Genomic DNA, 16885 nt, shown 5'->3' on the forward strand with positions numbered 1-16885 from the left:
AAAAAATTTGTGACCCTTGGGTCTGGATTCTCAAAAAAAAAAAAAAAAAAAAAAAAGCACTTTTATAAGTGTGATTTACTAACAGCCTTTCCATACTATTATCTTTTTTTCGTAAAAGCTCTACCATTAAAAATATATTTCCTACCACAATCCCAAACATGCACTAAATATCAACATTTTACAAGTACTAGCATCCATACATTCCATTCCACTGTCTTTTTCCAGCTTCAAAATCATCTAGAAAACTCATTTATCTAGCCTACAGGTTAATATCCTTTAATCTCCCTCGACTATATAGAAAGAAAAATAAATATTACCCTCCACCTCCACCTCCACCTTCTTGCATAGATGGCTCAACGAACCAGCCAATTTATAATGTCCAGTTTGCTCAACTTCATCACTGATTCAACATGCCTTTTGAGAGTATGAAGTTCCATAAGATAAAACAGACGCACACACACCACAAATATACTGTCCAGCAACTTTCGAGACTACATTGACTTCGAGCTAAAAAATATATATACAGTGATCTGTTCCAGTAATTCTACTCCTTACTGTTTACCCAATACCTTGTTTGAAGAGGTCCTATCCAAACAGAAGGTCCACAATGGCCTTGAATAAAATGTAAAATGTATCCTGCAGCTTTCCTCAAAAAAAAAAAAAAAAAGTATCCTGCAGAAATTTCAACATTAATTCTAAATCCAGAGTGAGCAAGGGCTTTTCATAATACGGATTAGTAAGGCCTCAGATGAGCCATGCCACTAGCCAGCCACTTCAGCTCAAGTCAGTTGGAGGCTTGTCGTTGCGTAACTCAAATGATTTAATAGATGAGATGAGCTCAAGCTTGAATGAGGTTTATGTAATTAATGAACTTGAGCTTGAGATCAGCCGGTTTGATGCATCAGCCTTCATATGACTATATTAAGCTAATAATTTAACATATGCTTTGCTTGTGCCAGGCTCAAGCATGAGCTCAAATTTGAGATTCAGTCACAGGCTTGTCAGATAAAACAAGCCAGGTCAAGTCAAGTGAGAAAAGTTTTGTGGTATTGCAAAGTTTGATTCTAGCTTGGAATCTATATAAACTTGACCAAACCCAGCTCTACTTGCCCAGGGTTAGACTATGCTCAGCTTGTTTGTGTATATGAATATTCACATTAAAAAATCCATGGATTTAGAATAATTGGAAGCAGTGGCAATGGGATGCAAATGGAAAGCTGGTAACTCAAGTCCCAGATATATAATGTAGATCTGAATTGAAACTCTAACATAATGTGGGCTGAAATGGCAAACTGACATGATAATCTCAAAAAACCTAGTTCATCTCATCAGAAGGGAGAGGAAGAACAGGAACATACTTGCAGATTATCAAAGGCATATGAAGCAATGAGCAATAATCATTTGTTGGCTGCATTTGTTGTTTCGGACCCAATATGGAGAAGATGAACATCTTGGGGCAGGAGATTGTATCTGATATTAAGCTCTTCAAATATTTTCTTAATTTCAATAACTAATTCAGTTCTTCGCCTGTTCTTCTCTCCAAAATCTTGAAAGTTCATTGTGTGAAAGACGTAGAGACCCATCTTTATCTTATTCACATTTTCAATCTCCTTCACCAACACATTGTGGTTAGGATGCCAGTGTTGTGGATTTTTCTCCAGGTACCTGACCAAACAAAAGCAAATTGGGAGAAGATTGAGGCAAAAGAGTTGTACATATTTATGGAATAAATAGTAGTATAAAAACTGTTAATGACGAGAATAAAATAATATAAAGAAAAATGGAAGAAAGAAAGAAAGAGAGAAGAACATAAGGGACTACGTGGTTCGGCCAACTGCCTACATCCACAAAATAAAGCCCTAGTAGCTAATCTTTACCGTATACTCAAGTCAACAATTACAATGAATTCTTAATAGGGTGTAAATAGAGACTAGAAGCTAGGGTTAGCCCAATATGGGCTTACAACATAACTAAGCCTCTTAGGCCACTACATCAACATAAACCCAATATTTCAACAAAAACAAACTCAAGATCTTAAATAAAGCCAATCCTCTGTACATTTTGACACAAAATTCAATTCACAGAAACTAGTCTAGTTTTCAAAAGCAATACCAAGACTATGCATTTGTTTGTTGTTTAGCAATGAAGAATAGCCTATCAACAAGAGATAGAATGGTAAAGCACGGATTCAATTGTGGTGCAATTTGTGTTTTATTCATATAAGGATGGAAAGTAGGAAGTCATCTTTTCTTTGAGTGTTCATTTTTTAAGAGAATTAGGAATTTTGGAGAACATTGATGCATAGCTGCATCATTGAAGTTCCTGAACTTGAATGTGAGATGGTCACTAATTGGGGTGAGAACAATTTGAAGGAAAAGAGCCTTATGGCTGTAATTTGTCAACTGAATTTGGAAGCTGCTATTTATCACATTTGGCAACAAAGAAGTGCCATCATTCACCAAGAAAATATCAATAACTAAGTAGGACATGGCTGATGCAATAAAGTGCGAAGTCAGAGCAAGAATTGAAGGAAGTGAACTTCTTTTTTTGATAAGTAATGTAAAATTTATTCAAATCATAAAAAGAATCACCCAAGTATACATGACGTATACATTTGGGGATCATAACAATCAAGTACATAAGTTACAAACATCCATCAAATCACAGATTGAAAATAATGGAATGGCTTGCAACAATGGACATCCAATCAGTCGTCATTCTAAGAAGAAAAGTTTTAGATTAGCTACTGTCCTTTCTGAATCCTCAAAGCACCGGTTGTTTCTCTTCCGCCAAATGCACCACATCAAGCAATGAGGGACAGCCATCCAAATAACACCATTATGACTGAAATCAAGAACACTTTGGTAGTTTCTTCGAGGGAAACTAGGTCTCCAAGAACTTAAAGAACAGAGCTAAAGGAAGGAACAAGAAAGAAAAAAAGAGATAAGGAAGAAATAAGGGAAAAGAAGAGCAAGTTTATACATTCCACATATGGTCCCTACAATTCATTCCCTAATCTATTTATACAATCTGATTCATCCACTAACTGCATAACAACTAATCACAATAACTACCTAACTAACTCCAGCTCAGCTCAGCCTTTAACTGCCTCCAGCTCAGCACAGCCTTAGCACGTGCACAGCTTCAATCCTGCACCTCTTCAGCACTTGCGCTGCACCTCTTCAGCACTTGCACTGCACACACATCAACACTTGCACACACCACAGGACTTACACCCATACAGCACAGTCTTTGGCATTACCCAATAAATACCAAACAAGGTGAACACTATAGACCATAGCTCAAATGCAATAAAACAATGTAGTAAAAAGATGATCTATTGATTCTCCACTGCTTTTACACATGTAAAACCAATCCAAAATCCACATCTTCCTCTTGTGTAAATTATCAATTGTCAAAATATTTCCCAAAGCTGCTATCCAAACAAAAAACGCTACTCTGCAAGGGACCTTTGTCTTCCAAATACTCCTCCAAGGGAGTGATTGTTCACAAACACCCATCTGAGTATGATAAAAGCTACTCACCTCAAATCCCTTTCTCTTGGAAAATTTTCAACACAACTTATCCTCACTCATACCCCAATACCATATATAACATCCATAAAATTAGACAAGGATGCCAATTCCCAATCCTAAATAGCACGCAAGAATACCAAATCCCAAAAAAGGACCCCATTAGTGAACTTCATATGGTCAGCAACATAAGCCTCTTTTGCCCTACTAATTCTAAATAATTCTGGATAGTTCACTTTCAAGGGGCTGACCCCACACTAAACATCAGACCAGAATTTCACTCTTGATCCATTTCCAACCTCAAACTGAATATGGCAAGAAAAAATAGACCAGCCACTTCTATTATATTTCCATAAACTCACCCCATAAGAACCTGCAACATCCAATCTAAAAATAAACTTGTGTTGATATTGTGGAATTCCCAGTCTGTAGTAAATAATGATATTTAACTTGTAACATTTTTGCTTGAGGAGCTATGGGTTGTTTCGCTAGGAGTTGGAGTCTGGTCTCTAGTTTGTAGCTCCAACTGTTGCTGTTGTAATTTTGCTGTTTTTGGCTTGTTCTAATAAAATTCCTTGTTCATTTTTGGGTGTTTGGGGGGGGGGGGGGGGGTGTGAATTGTACCAGAATATGGCCCAAAAAGTATCTGTTTCTCCCAATTATCCTTTAAAAGCCATTAAGCATAAAGACACGAATTTGCAACAATTATAATAGTCTTTCATAATTGCATTATTACATAAAAGGAAAGGAAAAGCAACGGTTTAGTAAACTTACATCTTTATTTTATCTTTCAGCATCCCAATCCTCTCTATTGGTGTCACAAAATCAATTGAGAATTCAACATAATCCCCCATATCAGGGCTTCTATAGTAATTACTGATGGGTTTTGTGGCCAAAACTGAATTTGGATAGTACACCTTTTCATTATTGAGTTTCAGGAAGACTGTTGTTAAGATGTTCATCTCTTCAACCATCATCTGTCAATTATCAGTTAATGAAGTAACCCAACCCACACAAGATGAACTTTATTAAAGATAAAATAAAAATTAAATTAAAAAAAATAAAGTTTCCTTATAGATTACCTGAACACCATCAATGACACAGCGATCACCAACGTCAAATGGATGCATTACAAATACAAATATAATAGCTTCAAATATAGTCTTGCAGGTATTTCCAAACATAAAAGCTGCCACGACAAGCTGTGATGAGAAGAAGACAAGAACTTTTGTTGTTGCAATTTCCATCAAGAGAAGCCACACGATAACAGTCACAACAATCAGGATCACAGTCACGAGTTTGTTTAACTGCTTCACAGCGGTTTTTGTATCATTTAGAGCATGTGCTAGTGCTTTGCGGCCCTTGTAGATCTTCACCTGCACGATCACAAATGTTAACGAAAGAGCATTCCATGAACCAAACAGAGTTTTCCATCTTTGTTACAGTTAGTAACATACATAAATTTGTCCACTGCCTTTTATATATTTCAAAATCAAGTTTATTTTTAGTAAAAACCCATGTAGAGAAAACCTTCAGCAACCCCACATTGCAACAACTGACCCTGATTCATGATTATGATATGGTTCTTCCCGTCTTGAAAATGTCATACCTAGTGCACAAAGATTCCACTTTGCAAGGTCTGGGAGAGGTGATTGGTAAGCAGCCTTACACCCCAATTTTATTTTTTATTATGTTTTTATTATTTCTTTTGAAGAGGTTGATTCTCATACTTGAACTCATGATCAGTCACTTTTGGGTGAAGACACTTACCATCGCACCAAGGCCCAACCTCTCTTCCCGTCCTGCATTTTCAAAATTGAAAAACAATTGACTAAATGCACCAGAAAATTCAGAATGTTGTTTGCTCTCTATGGTCACATAATCGATGAAGGAAAACAGAAGCAAATTTGAAACTTTACACATGCATAGGTTATTAGTCTCTCTTTTTTCTTTGGTCATTACATTATGCTTCTTCTATGCTTTTTCACAAATTATGCAGGATGAAAAATGTTCTACAGTTTCAGAATTGCATTCCTTAATGACTAAGCAATAGAACCCAGTGACAAGTGACTAAAAGCGTGCTATGGGTAAAGAGATTCAGAAGACAGCATAAAACTGCAAACTAAAGTGAAGATTTATTAATATAAAAAGAAAAAGTCTTACCACCCAATATGTAAGAGCTTTTCTGTCAATCCTTCCTGTATCTGCTCCTTCAAACAGTGGAAACACAAGATCCACTTCTTCCTTGATCATGAATCTCAAGAAGTCGTACTCATCTATGTACCTACTCATAGATATAAGATATTGAGAAACTAGCCAAACAATAACATAGAGAGGAAAGGATACAACAACATTACAAAACTTCTATAAAAGGTAAATCTCACTTGGAACCAGACTCAGCAACATTCATGAAAATGTGATAGGCGGCGGCAGTTGCTTCCATCTCATTTGTAATCTCCTTATCCATCTGCTCACCACCTCCATCATCAACACTTTCATCTAGTGCATTTGAGATTGTCGACAGCCCTGAACTCATCACTGCATCAACCAACACCTTCATTGTCCAAGCAGAAACCTTCTCTTGTTTCATCTTATGAAGCTTTGCCATATCAATTACCTCTTTCTCCTTCCCACCTTTGCTCTTTTTCTTGTTCTTCGTACTCCTAAAACTCAATTGACCAGTGCTCGGTGATCTCCCAACCCTCTCAGCCTCCAATATCAGCGGAGGCCCCGAAAGGGTCTGCAAAACATACTGATGGAAGATTGATTCCTGAATTCGATCAAAGAAGGTGTTCACATGGAACTTGGACGCTAAGATCTTCAGCAATAATGTCTTTAATAGCCATAAAAACGCCCCAATGAGAAGGGAAACAAGAGTCCATGTCACATAATCCAAAATCTTGGTGGCAATCTTCGACCGCTGAACCCCGCCATTGAAGAGAAATACCCATGTAAGAAGAACCAATCCCAACCAAATAAAGACTTGAACACTCTTCTTCAATCCATGAACAAAATAGAGCACCTTCTTCCTAAGCAAAAAGTTCATTTCAATCAAGAACACAATCAGATGCATAAACCATTTGGTAACCAACATTCCCGAGAAGATGACCATGACAAGGACGAACCATTTCCAAAACTCCAAACCCCACACCATGAAATTCTTCAACCTCTCAAGAGTTAAGCTAGCCACCAGGCACACCAAAATGCATACAAACACAGTTAGCTCAATCAAAACCTTAGTCTTTAGTCTCCTATGCTTCTCTTTACTCAAAACAACTTTCTTGTAAATCTCTTCATCCTGATCATCATCCCCCGGAGACGACATGAGGGGCGTCTTAGGAGTGATGGAGACAGGTCTGGCAGACTTATTATTAGGGGACGCCATGGCTGTGGCCATACTGAAGGAATTATTAGGAGAAGTCTCAGTTTGTAATTGTTCTTGCAAATGCAAACCCTTGTTGTTGTTGTGGTCATTTGGAGTTAATAATAGAGGATAAGATGGTTCCCCAAATCTTGATTTGGGTTTGGAATAAACAGACCTTGCAAGAGAACGTCTGCGTGTAAGGTTGTCATTGACATTGGTGGTGGTAGTGGTGGGGACTTTGGGAGGCTTGGAAGTGTTTGTGTTGGTGGGACTGTACCAGCTAGAGATCTCCGGTGACCCTTTTGCTTTTGCTGATGCGTCTATTATTTTAATGGGTTTCGAATTCGAAGAAGACTCTTTTACTACTTCTTCTTCTTCGCCTGGGATAGGGATTTCCACAACCACTTGCTTCTCTGTCTCTGCCATGAATTTAGAGCAAATTAAACTAAGACTTGTGATTTAGACCTGCAACTGCAAACTTCTCTCTTACTCACCATCTAGTCAATTCAAGGCTAGAGCTCCAAAACCAAAAAATAATAGTAATAATAATAAAATAAGTAGCTAGTAATAAAAGTGTCAGAAAGAAATAACCAAACCTAAATAAAGAAACAAAAGATACATGCATACACTTTTTTTAATTTTATTTTCAGATCTTTAATTTAAGAAATGAGATTCTCTAAATTGACTCAGTGTCAGTAGGTACTCTCTCACAAAATCAGCACCACCGGCAAGCAATGCAAATCTTTAAAGAGCTTTTTAATTTAATTTCGCTTTCGCGCCAAAAATTAAATCACTAATATATTTATACAAATAACATAATTTTTTTTTTAAAGGTGCTACTAAAATAGTACTACTACTGGCATCTTATCTCTACCCGAAAGAATGAATCGACTTTAGCCATCAGTATTTCACATGCTAAAACTCCAAATATGCTAAAATTTAGCATCAAACCATATAAATATTGCATTAACTGTACTTTCAATTCTAAAAAATTTTACCATTTAACTACAGGATCATTTTACTTTTATGATGATACTGTAGCAAGATAGTTTATATATATATATATATATATATATATTATTGAGTTTTGGGTTTTTATTTGGATATTGGGTTATATTTTTTATTATATAAATATATTATTTTAAAATGTTGTATGGTAAAATAAAAATTGGTATGTAAAATGGTATGGTACTAAACTAGACTAGGACACAGTACACTCATCAGTAACGGTAGGGGAAATTTTTGCTATAATATAAATAGAAGAGAAAGAGGCCTGGGGTCTGGGGAACGTTATGTTTTGGATAAACGAAAATGTATGCAACGAAAGTTACGAAAGGGAAGTCAAGTAGCCTATTACCTATAATAATAATAATAATAGGGTTGATTTAATGGTTGGTGACAAAACAAAGCCAGATATGAAATGAATAATGCTGACAACACAGAGATTTATTAAATTAATAAATGTAATGAAAATGTAAGATGAAGAGGATGTTTTTTGTTCCATATCATTCTTCTTTTCTCTGTAGTAGTAGTACTATACATTTGTACAGTGATAATTATATTGCTTGAACTTGAAAACCAGAATAAATGTCAACAACGGAAAAATAGTGTGAAAATTGAGAGCATGGGGAACTGAGGAAGGGCAAAGGATGGTTTTTCATTTTTTCTTTTTTTGAGAAGGCAAAGGATGGTTAATTGGTTATACAGCTTATGCCAAGAAAAGGAGACTTTAATAATAAGCTCAGATCTTGATTTCTTATAATTAAAGAACTACTAACAAAAAGGAGAGGAAGAGTAGGAAATTACTAAAACCGCATGCCTCTATAAATTCACTTGAGCCCATTAAGAAACTAAACTAGTACCACTAATTTCTAATTAGCGTGAAGAAGCAAATTTCTAACAACTATTTTTGTTCAAAACCATTGGTGATGTAATGTAATACCAAATTCACTTCTTTCATTTGGACTTGTGTTTAAAGTACTGGATCATTTTTCTTTATATAGACGTGGCCCAATTTCCTTTTGTTTCTTTCTTCTTTTCTCCTGATCTCCTCCCATCTTTTTTTCTTCTTCTTCTTCCTCTTCTTCTTCTTCTTCTTTTTTTTATTTTTATTTTTTTAAATATTGATTTCTATAAAAGTACGCAACACATATCATACTACTAGTATAAAGGCCTTACTATAATTAATATAAATATTTCTTTTTCCTGTTAGGTCTTTGAACCAAAAGTAGGTCATGGGTCCTCAAGTGAGTTAGTCCCATCTAATTTATTTGATTATTATTATATTAAAAATTTTGGTTTGCAAGCATGCCACCTGGGTCACCCTCATCTAAGGCTTGCTAAATACGTGGTGAGTCCACTTTAGTCCATTATTTCTCCTTTATTGGGTCGACCCACTAATTAATAACTAGAATTAGTTCTACTATAAGCTATCTTAAAATAATGCCCTTATATCGACTTAGTTCAAAAAAAAAAAAAAAAAAACAAGGCCCTTGTATTGTATGGACCCAAGTAAGTCGGCAAACTAACCCATTATAGGCAACTGGTCAGATTGTGGATTTGATTTTTTTAACTTTTGCTAGATTGACTTCATATCCATCTCTCCTTCATCATCGAGCTTACATAAACATGCTCAGGAAAATGAAAAAAAAAAAAAAAAACGTACCAACATAAGAGATTGAATCCTTTTTAACTGGGGCTCGTCCATTAGCTAGGCAGAGCATTAGAGTTAAAAGGTAGCCATACCAAATAATCCAGCAAATTTGATGACTAACATGATTCCTTTGCACAAGTTCAAGCATTGCTTGAACTAAAAAAGTGTTTGTAGTCTATGGTTGTCTTCTAAAGGCTTTGGTGGGAACTGGGAACGGTGGAAGCGTTTTTGTTTGAGGTTTGATCCAAGTCAAGCCAGACAGAGATTTGTTACCTTGGGCTTGAATTTAAATTAAATCCCTTTGTATGTCTATTAACACAGCTCATATTTCGAATCCTAATTTTTTATTATGATATGGGAACAAAGCCACCTTGCATCACAAGCCAAGTTTGGATTTATACATACACAGCTAACCGTGGCCTTTCTTAATTAAAAGTGTAATAAATTTAGGTGTATTTAGGGTCAAGGTTTTGTGAGAGAGCTTTTTGCGCTATCATTATAATCTCCTTATTTTCATAATGAAGCTTTCTACTTCAAATCACTCGTGTACATACCTAGGACTAAAATTGAACCACATAAATATTTATATTCTTTGTGTGATTGATCATTTTGTATTTCTATTTTACATAAACTCACGGTAATTAATTTCACCTTCACCTACAACAAATACATTAGTTTCAAAATTTTTGCCATCTCAACATTCTATAGACACCCTCTTCCTTATTGTATTTCAGATTTAACCATAGAAATTTTATTTGACGATAAGAGATATTTTTAATTGAACAAACTGACATCTACAATAAATAAGTTCAATTTCACTCGTCATTTTTCCAACTGGCTAAGACTATACTTTTGGACATACTACTAGAACTCTAAAATGAGTACATAAGAATATCAAACTAAACAGTTCTTAAAAGACTGCTTTGAATTGTCCTCAGATTACAAGTAATTGTTGTGAAGGATGGTCTATTATAAGCACCCCCATCCCATGAAAGGCAAATGAGGTCGATGGGCCCTTTAAGTTGACCATCGTCCTTAGGAAGTGTTAGCCTTAGCTTACCCTCTGCAACCTCCATGGCAATCTAATGTAGAATCAAGACAAGTGTATGTTAGTAAAATGATTAATATGATTATTCTTTATTGTTATCATGTTGATAAAGTCCAAAGCACAAGAAAATAATGACAATAATGATAAGTCATCCTATCAGTGATCTAACACTCCTCCTTCACATGTGGGTCACTGCTAATGAAAATATAATGGGAGGTAAAGTGAAGACAAAGAATTGAAGCCAACCTCATACTCTAATACCAAATCAATTGTTTGAATAATACTATCGTAAGTTTGACAATTTCTCTATATACTTAATAAGGTAGTCTAGATAGATGAGTTGATTTACCCTTGTGGGAGTGTAATTTGTCTCAATGTATGGATATTGCCCACCCAAACCCACCCACTTAAATGAGATCCAAACCCACCCAATTATTAATTGGGTTAAATGGGTATTAACCCAATTAAACCCAATTAACATTAATATTTATTGGGTTTTAATTGGGTACCCAATTAAACCCAATTATGATCCAACTATCATTTCTACAGATCACCCAACTCTAAAATGCCCCAAAACCACTAAAATTACCAAAATACCTCCTCAACCTAAAAAATGACCAAAATAACACCTAAACCTAAAAATGACCAAAATACCCCTAAAATCTAATAAAAAGACCAAAATACCCCTAAAACCTAAAAGTTACCAAAATAACCCCCAAAACCTACAAAATGACCAAAATACCCCCGAAACCTAAAAAATGACCAAAATACCCCCTAAAACTTGAAAATGACCAAAATACCCCCTAAACCTAAAAATTACCAAAATAACCCCAAAACTTACAAAATGACCAAAATACCCCCGAAACCCAAAAAATGACCAAAATACCCCCCAAAACACAAAAAATGATCAAAATACCTTTGAAACCTAAAAATTACCAAAATACCCCCAAAACCCTAAAAATGACCAAAATACCCCAAAACCTAAAAATTACCAAAATAACCTCAAAACCTACAAAATGACCAAAATACCATTGAAACTCAAAATACCCCCAAAACCTAAAAATGACCAAAATACCCCCCAAAACCCAAAAAATGACCAAAACACCCCCCAAAACCTAAAAAATACCAAAATACCCTTGAAATCCAAAAAATGACCAAAATGCCCCCGAAACCCAAAAAATTACCAAAATACCCCCCGAAACCTAAAAATTACCAAAATACCCCTGAAATCCAAAAAATGACCAAAATCCCTCTGAAACCTAAAAAATTACCAGAATACCCATGAAACCTAAAAAATGACAACAATACCCTCAGACCTATAAAATGACGAAAATACCCCTAAACCTTTGAAATGACCCAAATAAACCCAAAACCTCTAAAATGGCCACAAAAAACCTAAAACCTCTAAAATTACCAAAAATACCCTAAAACCCCTAAAACGACCAAAATACCTCTAAACCTCTAAAACGACCAAAATACCTCTAAACCTATAAAACGACCAAAATACCCCTCAAAATATCTAAAATGACCAACATACCACTAATCCTATAAGATGAACAAAATACACCTGAAGCCTCTAAAATTACCAAAATAGGGGTTTGGGGTATTTTGGATGTTTCGAGGGTATTTTCGTTAAATTAAAGATTCTAAGAGTATTTTAGTCATTTTGTAGGTTTTGAGGGATTGTCACTAATTTTTTAGGTTTTAGGGGTGTTTCATTAACTTTTAGATTTTGGGGCCCTTTTTTGTAATTTTCTAGGTTTTGGAGGTTGTTTAATAACATTTTAGGTTTTTGGGATATTTCAATCATTCTTTAGGTTTCCGAGGTATCGTACTCATTTTTAGGTTTAGAGGGTATTTTGGTCATTTTTTTGTTTAGGGAGTATTTTGGTCATTTTTTTTTTTTTTTAGGGGGGGATTTGGGTAATTTTTTAGGTTTAGGGTGTATTTTTATTGACTTATAGGTTTAAGGGGCATTTTTGCATTTTATAGGTTTCAAGATATTTTGGTCATTTTTTAGGTTTCGAGGACATTTTGGTCATTTTAAGGTTTAGGGGTTATTTTGGTCATATTTAGGTTTCAGGGGTACTTTGGTCATTTTTAAGGTTTCAGGGGGTATTTCAGTTAATTTTTAGGTTTCGAGGGTATTTTGATCATTTTTTAGGTTTTGAGGGTATTTTGATCAATTTTTGGTTTTTAGGTTATTTTGGTCAATTTTTAGGCTTCAGAGTTATTTTGGCCATTTTTAAGGTTTCAGGGGTATTTTGGTCATTTTTAGGTTTCGGCGTTATTTTGGTTAATTTTTAGCCTTTGAGATTATTTTGGTAATTTTTTAAGTTTCGGGGGTATTTTGGACATTTTTTGGGTTTTGGGGGTATTTTTGTCATTTTTAGGTTTCGGAGGTTATTTGGATATTTTTTGGGTTTTGGGGGGTATTTTTGTCATTTTTAGGTTTCGAGGGTATTTTGGTCATTTTTTGGGTTTCAAGGGTACTTTGGTCATTTTTTATGTTTCGGGGGGTTTTTTGGTAATTTTTTGGTTTCGGGGGTATTTTGGTCATTTTTTGGATTCCTGGGGGTATTTGGTCATTTTGTAGGTTTTGTGATTAGTTTGGTAATTTTTAGGTTTTAGGGGTATTTTGGTCATTTTGTTGGTTTTGGGGGTATTTTGGTCATTTTGTAGGTTTTGTGATTATTTTGGTAATTTTTAGGTTATTGTGGTATTTTGGTTATTTTTTAGGTTTTAGGGGTATTTTGGTAATTTTTTGGGGGTTTTGGTGGTATTTTGGTAATTTTTGGTTTTGGGGGTATTTTGGTCATTTTGTGGGTTTCAAGGGTATTTTGGTAATTTTTGGTTTCGGGAGTATTTTGGTCATTTTTTAGGTTTCAAGGGTATTTTAGTAATTTTTAGGTTTCTTGGGGTATGTTGGTCATTTTTTGGGTTTCGGGGGTATTTTGGTAATTTTTGGGTTTCAATGGTATTTTGGTCGTTTTTTAGGTTTCGGTGGTATTTTGGTAATTTTCAAGTTTTGGGGGTATGTTGGTCATTTTTTGGGTTTTAGGGGTATTTTGGTAATTTTTTGGCTTTCGAGGGTATTTTGGTCATTTTTGAGGTTTCGGAGGTATTTTGGTCATTTTTTGGGTTTCTGGGGTATTTTGGTAATTTTTTAGGTTTCGGGGGTAGTTTGGTCATTTTTTAGGTTTGGGGGGGTATTTTGGTAATTTTAGATTTAGAGGTATTTTTGTCATTTTTAAAGATTTTAGAGTACTTTGGTCATTTTCACTTTAGTGGCATTTTGGTAATTTTGATAATTGAATAATTGGGTGGGTTGGGGTTTATCCATAATAATTGGTTTAGGTTGGATTTGGGTTAGAAGCAATTAGTTAAATGAGTTTTAATGGGTAAATGGGTTTTATATACCCAACCCAATTATGCCCACTCCAAACCCACCCATTTGCCACCCCTAATATCGGCCCTCGCTTTGAGAATAACATCATAGAACTATACATAATTTTAAGCTCTATGATAGTGTAAGTGTGTAACTAGAAATTAAGTTGGATAATTAGATATTCGTTTATGTTATTCAACAAACTAATTAGAGTGTTTGACTAATATTGATTATGTAATCTTAATGGTTTTATTATAAGGAAAATACTAACAAGTGCCCTTAGAACATTGATTAATAATCAATTTTAAGAAAATTTTAACATCACTTTTATGGAAAATGAAAAAAGCTATCAAAACATTAATTGCGAATTTTTTTTTTTTTTCTCATAAAAACTTTCTTTAATTGAAATGTTAACCAATGCTTTAAGGACACTGGTTAGCATAACCCTTATTACAATGCTCCCAAGAGGAATATGGTGCAAAAATGATATAGGTTCTTGCCTGTTTCACTAGTGAGCGCCATCTCCTCTTCATTCAAGAACCTGGCATGACCAAAATCTGCTACTCTCACGTGCATGGAATCATCCAAGAAAATGTTGCTAGGCTTCAAGTTGTGATGAATAACCTTAGGCTTTTTTCCATGGAGATACTGCATTGCTTGAGCAATCTCCAATGCCCGAGCTAACCTCTCTTCAATTGGAGGAAGGGGAACCATCCTCTCTTTCCGCCTCTTACCTGGTCCATGTAGCCATTCCTTCAGTGTCATGCCCAATAACTCTGTTACCACCCACCCATGCTTTGGGGGTTCAAGGCACGCGCCCATTAGATGAAGCACAAATGGATGGCGTTGCCTTGATAAGGTGTTGAGCTCTTGAGCAAAAAATGACACACCGTTCCCATTCAAAGTCTGAAAATAATTAGGGTTTAGACACTTCACCACAACATCAAGTCCATGCCAAGTTCCTCTGTAAATATCCGCAGTACTTCCCTGTCCTAGCTTTTCTTGCAATTCAATCTGTACCAATTATTTGTTATAGATGTAAAGGGTCAATAAAGAAAATCGTTAGTTAATAAGTACGTACAAGTAAATGAAAGAAGCTTCCATTTGAGACAGTGGCGACTCTAGGAATTTTTCCCAGGGTGTTCCTAATTTTTTTTTTTTTTTTTTAGTTGAAAGATCCAAAGGCCAAAGCCATCATCAAGTAGATTAATCTTGGGTATGTAGTTTTTTTATCAAATATTTGTCCATAATTCTAGCAAAAGAATAAACAATAAACTATAAGTTGATTTGAAATATTAATAAAATTATTAAATATTATTGTTTAGTTGTTTCATTAATTTGTTGTCTTTTATAAACTATAATTTGTTATATTATTGTTTCATTAATTATAAAATTATTAATTATTATTTAGCCTAAAATAATTTAATTTGTTTATCTTTTATAATATATTGATTAATTAAATTATTAATTATTGTTTATTAGTTGCTTCCCTTAATTAATTATTGATTAATTAAATTATTGTTTATTAGTTGCACCATGTGCATTTACTTCCCCCAATTCAAATTCCTCACCCGATCCCATGTGATGACCCATCCACCCCCACCCCACTCAATAGACAATGAGACAAACCCCATCACAAGAACCAATTGCCAATCAGAAAATTTCACAATCACAAATCACAATAAAACAATTAATTGTATCTCACCAACACCAACACACGGATAATGCCAAAATGAAAAAGTCAAGAACAGAGTCAAAATATTAATAAAGTTAAAAGATAAGCTGAGCCAATCACAATTATTCAAAAGAATCAGATAAATTATTAAAGTTAACTTTTAAAGTCTTAAAAGAATAAAGAGAGCCTCAATTTTTCAGAGAGAGAGAGAGAGAGAGAGAGAGAGAGAGAAGTTATGAAATACCTTGAGGGAGCACCGGAGCAAGCCAAGCGACGGAGCAAGCGACGTGATAGAGCCGAGCGTCGAGTGACGTGATCGATCGGCGATCTCCGATCCGATCTAGTGAGTGATCTCTGATGCCCGAATCCCGATGTGGCGATGCCCAATCCATCTGTTGGCTGCATTGCTCTGTTGACGTTTTTGTCTCTAAGTTTGCTTTAGTGATATCTGATTAGTGATTTGAGGTTTCTGATTGAGTGATTTGCAGTGTATATTGGGTTTTAGTTTTTTTTTTTTTTTTAGAATCTGTGGGTTTGCTTTACTGTTTACCATCTGTTGGGTTTTTTTTTTTTTTTTTGTTTAGATTGGGTTTGTTTTACGTTTTGGTTTGATGTTGTGCTTTTTTGTGGGCTTGCACTGGTACAAAGTTTTTGTTTTTTTGTTTTTTTTTTTCCAAATTTTAGTTCAAAATTTTTTTGGGCTTTTTTTTTTTCTTTTCTTAAAAGTAAAACAAATAATTTTTTTTTTAATTTGAGAGTGTTCCTCATTTTCTTAAGGGTGTTCCTATTTTTTTTTTTAAGGATAAACAAATAATTTTTTTTTTAATTATTATATATAAATTTTTTTTTTTCAAGTCAGGGTGTTCCTGGGAACACCCTGACTCTAACGTGGCCGCCACTGATTTGAGAGACTGACCTCATTTGGATCAATGTACCATCCATTTAGCTTGGCTTGATTAATGATTGCTGCTAAGTCGGAATTTTGATGCACAGGAGTTGGCATTAGAGGTAGAGGACTAGTACTAACAATATTGGAGTAAAGAACACCTTCTTGTTGATCATTTTTGTTGTTTATAATAAGGTGCAAGAATCCATTCTCTTGTGCTATTTGGAGACAGTACCTTAGATAATCTTGTGTTCTTTCCATCCTCTTCCTGTACACGAGCCGATGTTCTTTCTGGCTTTGGATTTCCCTTTCCAAATCGGCTACCTTTAAATGAGAAA

General features: G+C 34.9%; 2 protein-coding genes across 2 annotated transcripts in view; both read right to left on the reverse strand.

The window, feature by feature from the left end:
* Nucleotides 1-325: 325 nt before the first annotated feature.
* LOC115968383 (mechanosensitive ion channel protein 10) lies at nucleotides 326-7468 on the reverse strand. The gene is made up of 5 exons (XM_031087775.1): nucleotides 5918-7468; nucleotides 5697-5817; nucleotides 4616-4909; nucleotides 4308-4510; nucleotides 326-1665 (listed from the first exon to the last, which is right to left on the reverse strand). The coding sequence occupies exons 1-5, from the start codon at nucleotides 7321-7323 to the stop codon at nucleotides 1398-1400; spliced, it is 2292 nt and encodes a 763-aa protein (XP_030943635.1). The 5' UTR covers nucleotides 7324-7468; the 3' UTR covers nucleotides 326-1397.
* A 2981-nt stretch (nucleotides 7469-10449) lies between these two features.
* LOC115977720 (serine/threonine-protein kinase CTR1-like) overlaps nucleotides 10450-16885 on the reverse strand; it is a 29209-nt gene continuing 22773 nt past the window's right edge. The window contains 5 exon segments of the mRNA XM_031099741.1: nucleotides 10450-10632; nucleotides 10948-11004; nucleotides 11419-11434; nucleotides 14402-15000; nucleotides 16578-16871. Coding sequence (XP_030955601.1) covers nucleotides 10450-10632; nucleotides 10948-11004; nucleotides 11419-11434; nucleotides 14402-15000; nucleotides 16578-16871 — 1149 coding nt within the window.

Source organism: Quercus lobata, chromosome 2, assembly GCF_001633185.2.
Source record: "Quercus lobata isolate SW786 chromosome 2, ValleyOak3.0 Primary Assembly, whole genome shotgun sequence".
NCBI classification, from domain to species: Eukaryota; Viridiplantae; Streptophyta; class Magnoliopsida; order Fagales; family Fagaceae; genus Quercus; species Quercus lobata.

Bases quoted from the DNA above. Each gene is read 5' to 3' on its own strand.
- LOC115968383 (XM_031087775.1), bottom strand. From the start codon at position 7,323: ATGGCAGAGACAGAGAAGCAAGTGGTTGTGGAAATCCCTATCCCAGGC. The intron at 5,818-5,917 runs GTGAGATTTACC...ATCTATGAGTAG, and splicing joins GTTGCTGAGTCTGGTTCCAA to GTACATAGATGAGTACGACT. The intron at 4,511-4,615 runs GTAATCTATAAG...GATAATTGACAG, and splicing joins GTGTCATTGATGGTGTTCAG to ATGATGGTTGAAGAGATGAA.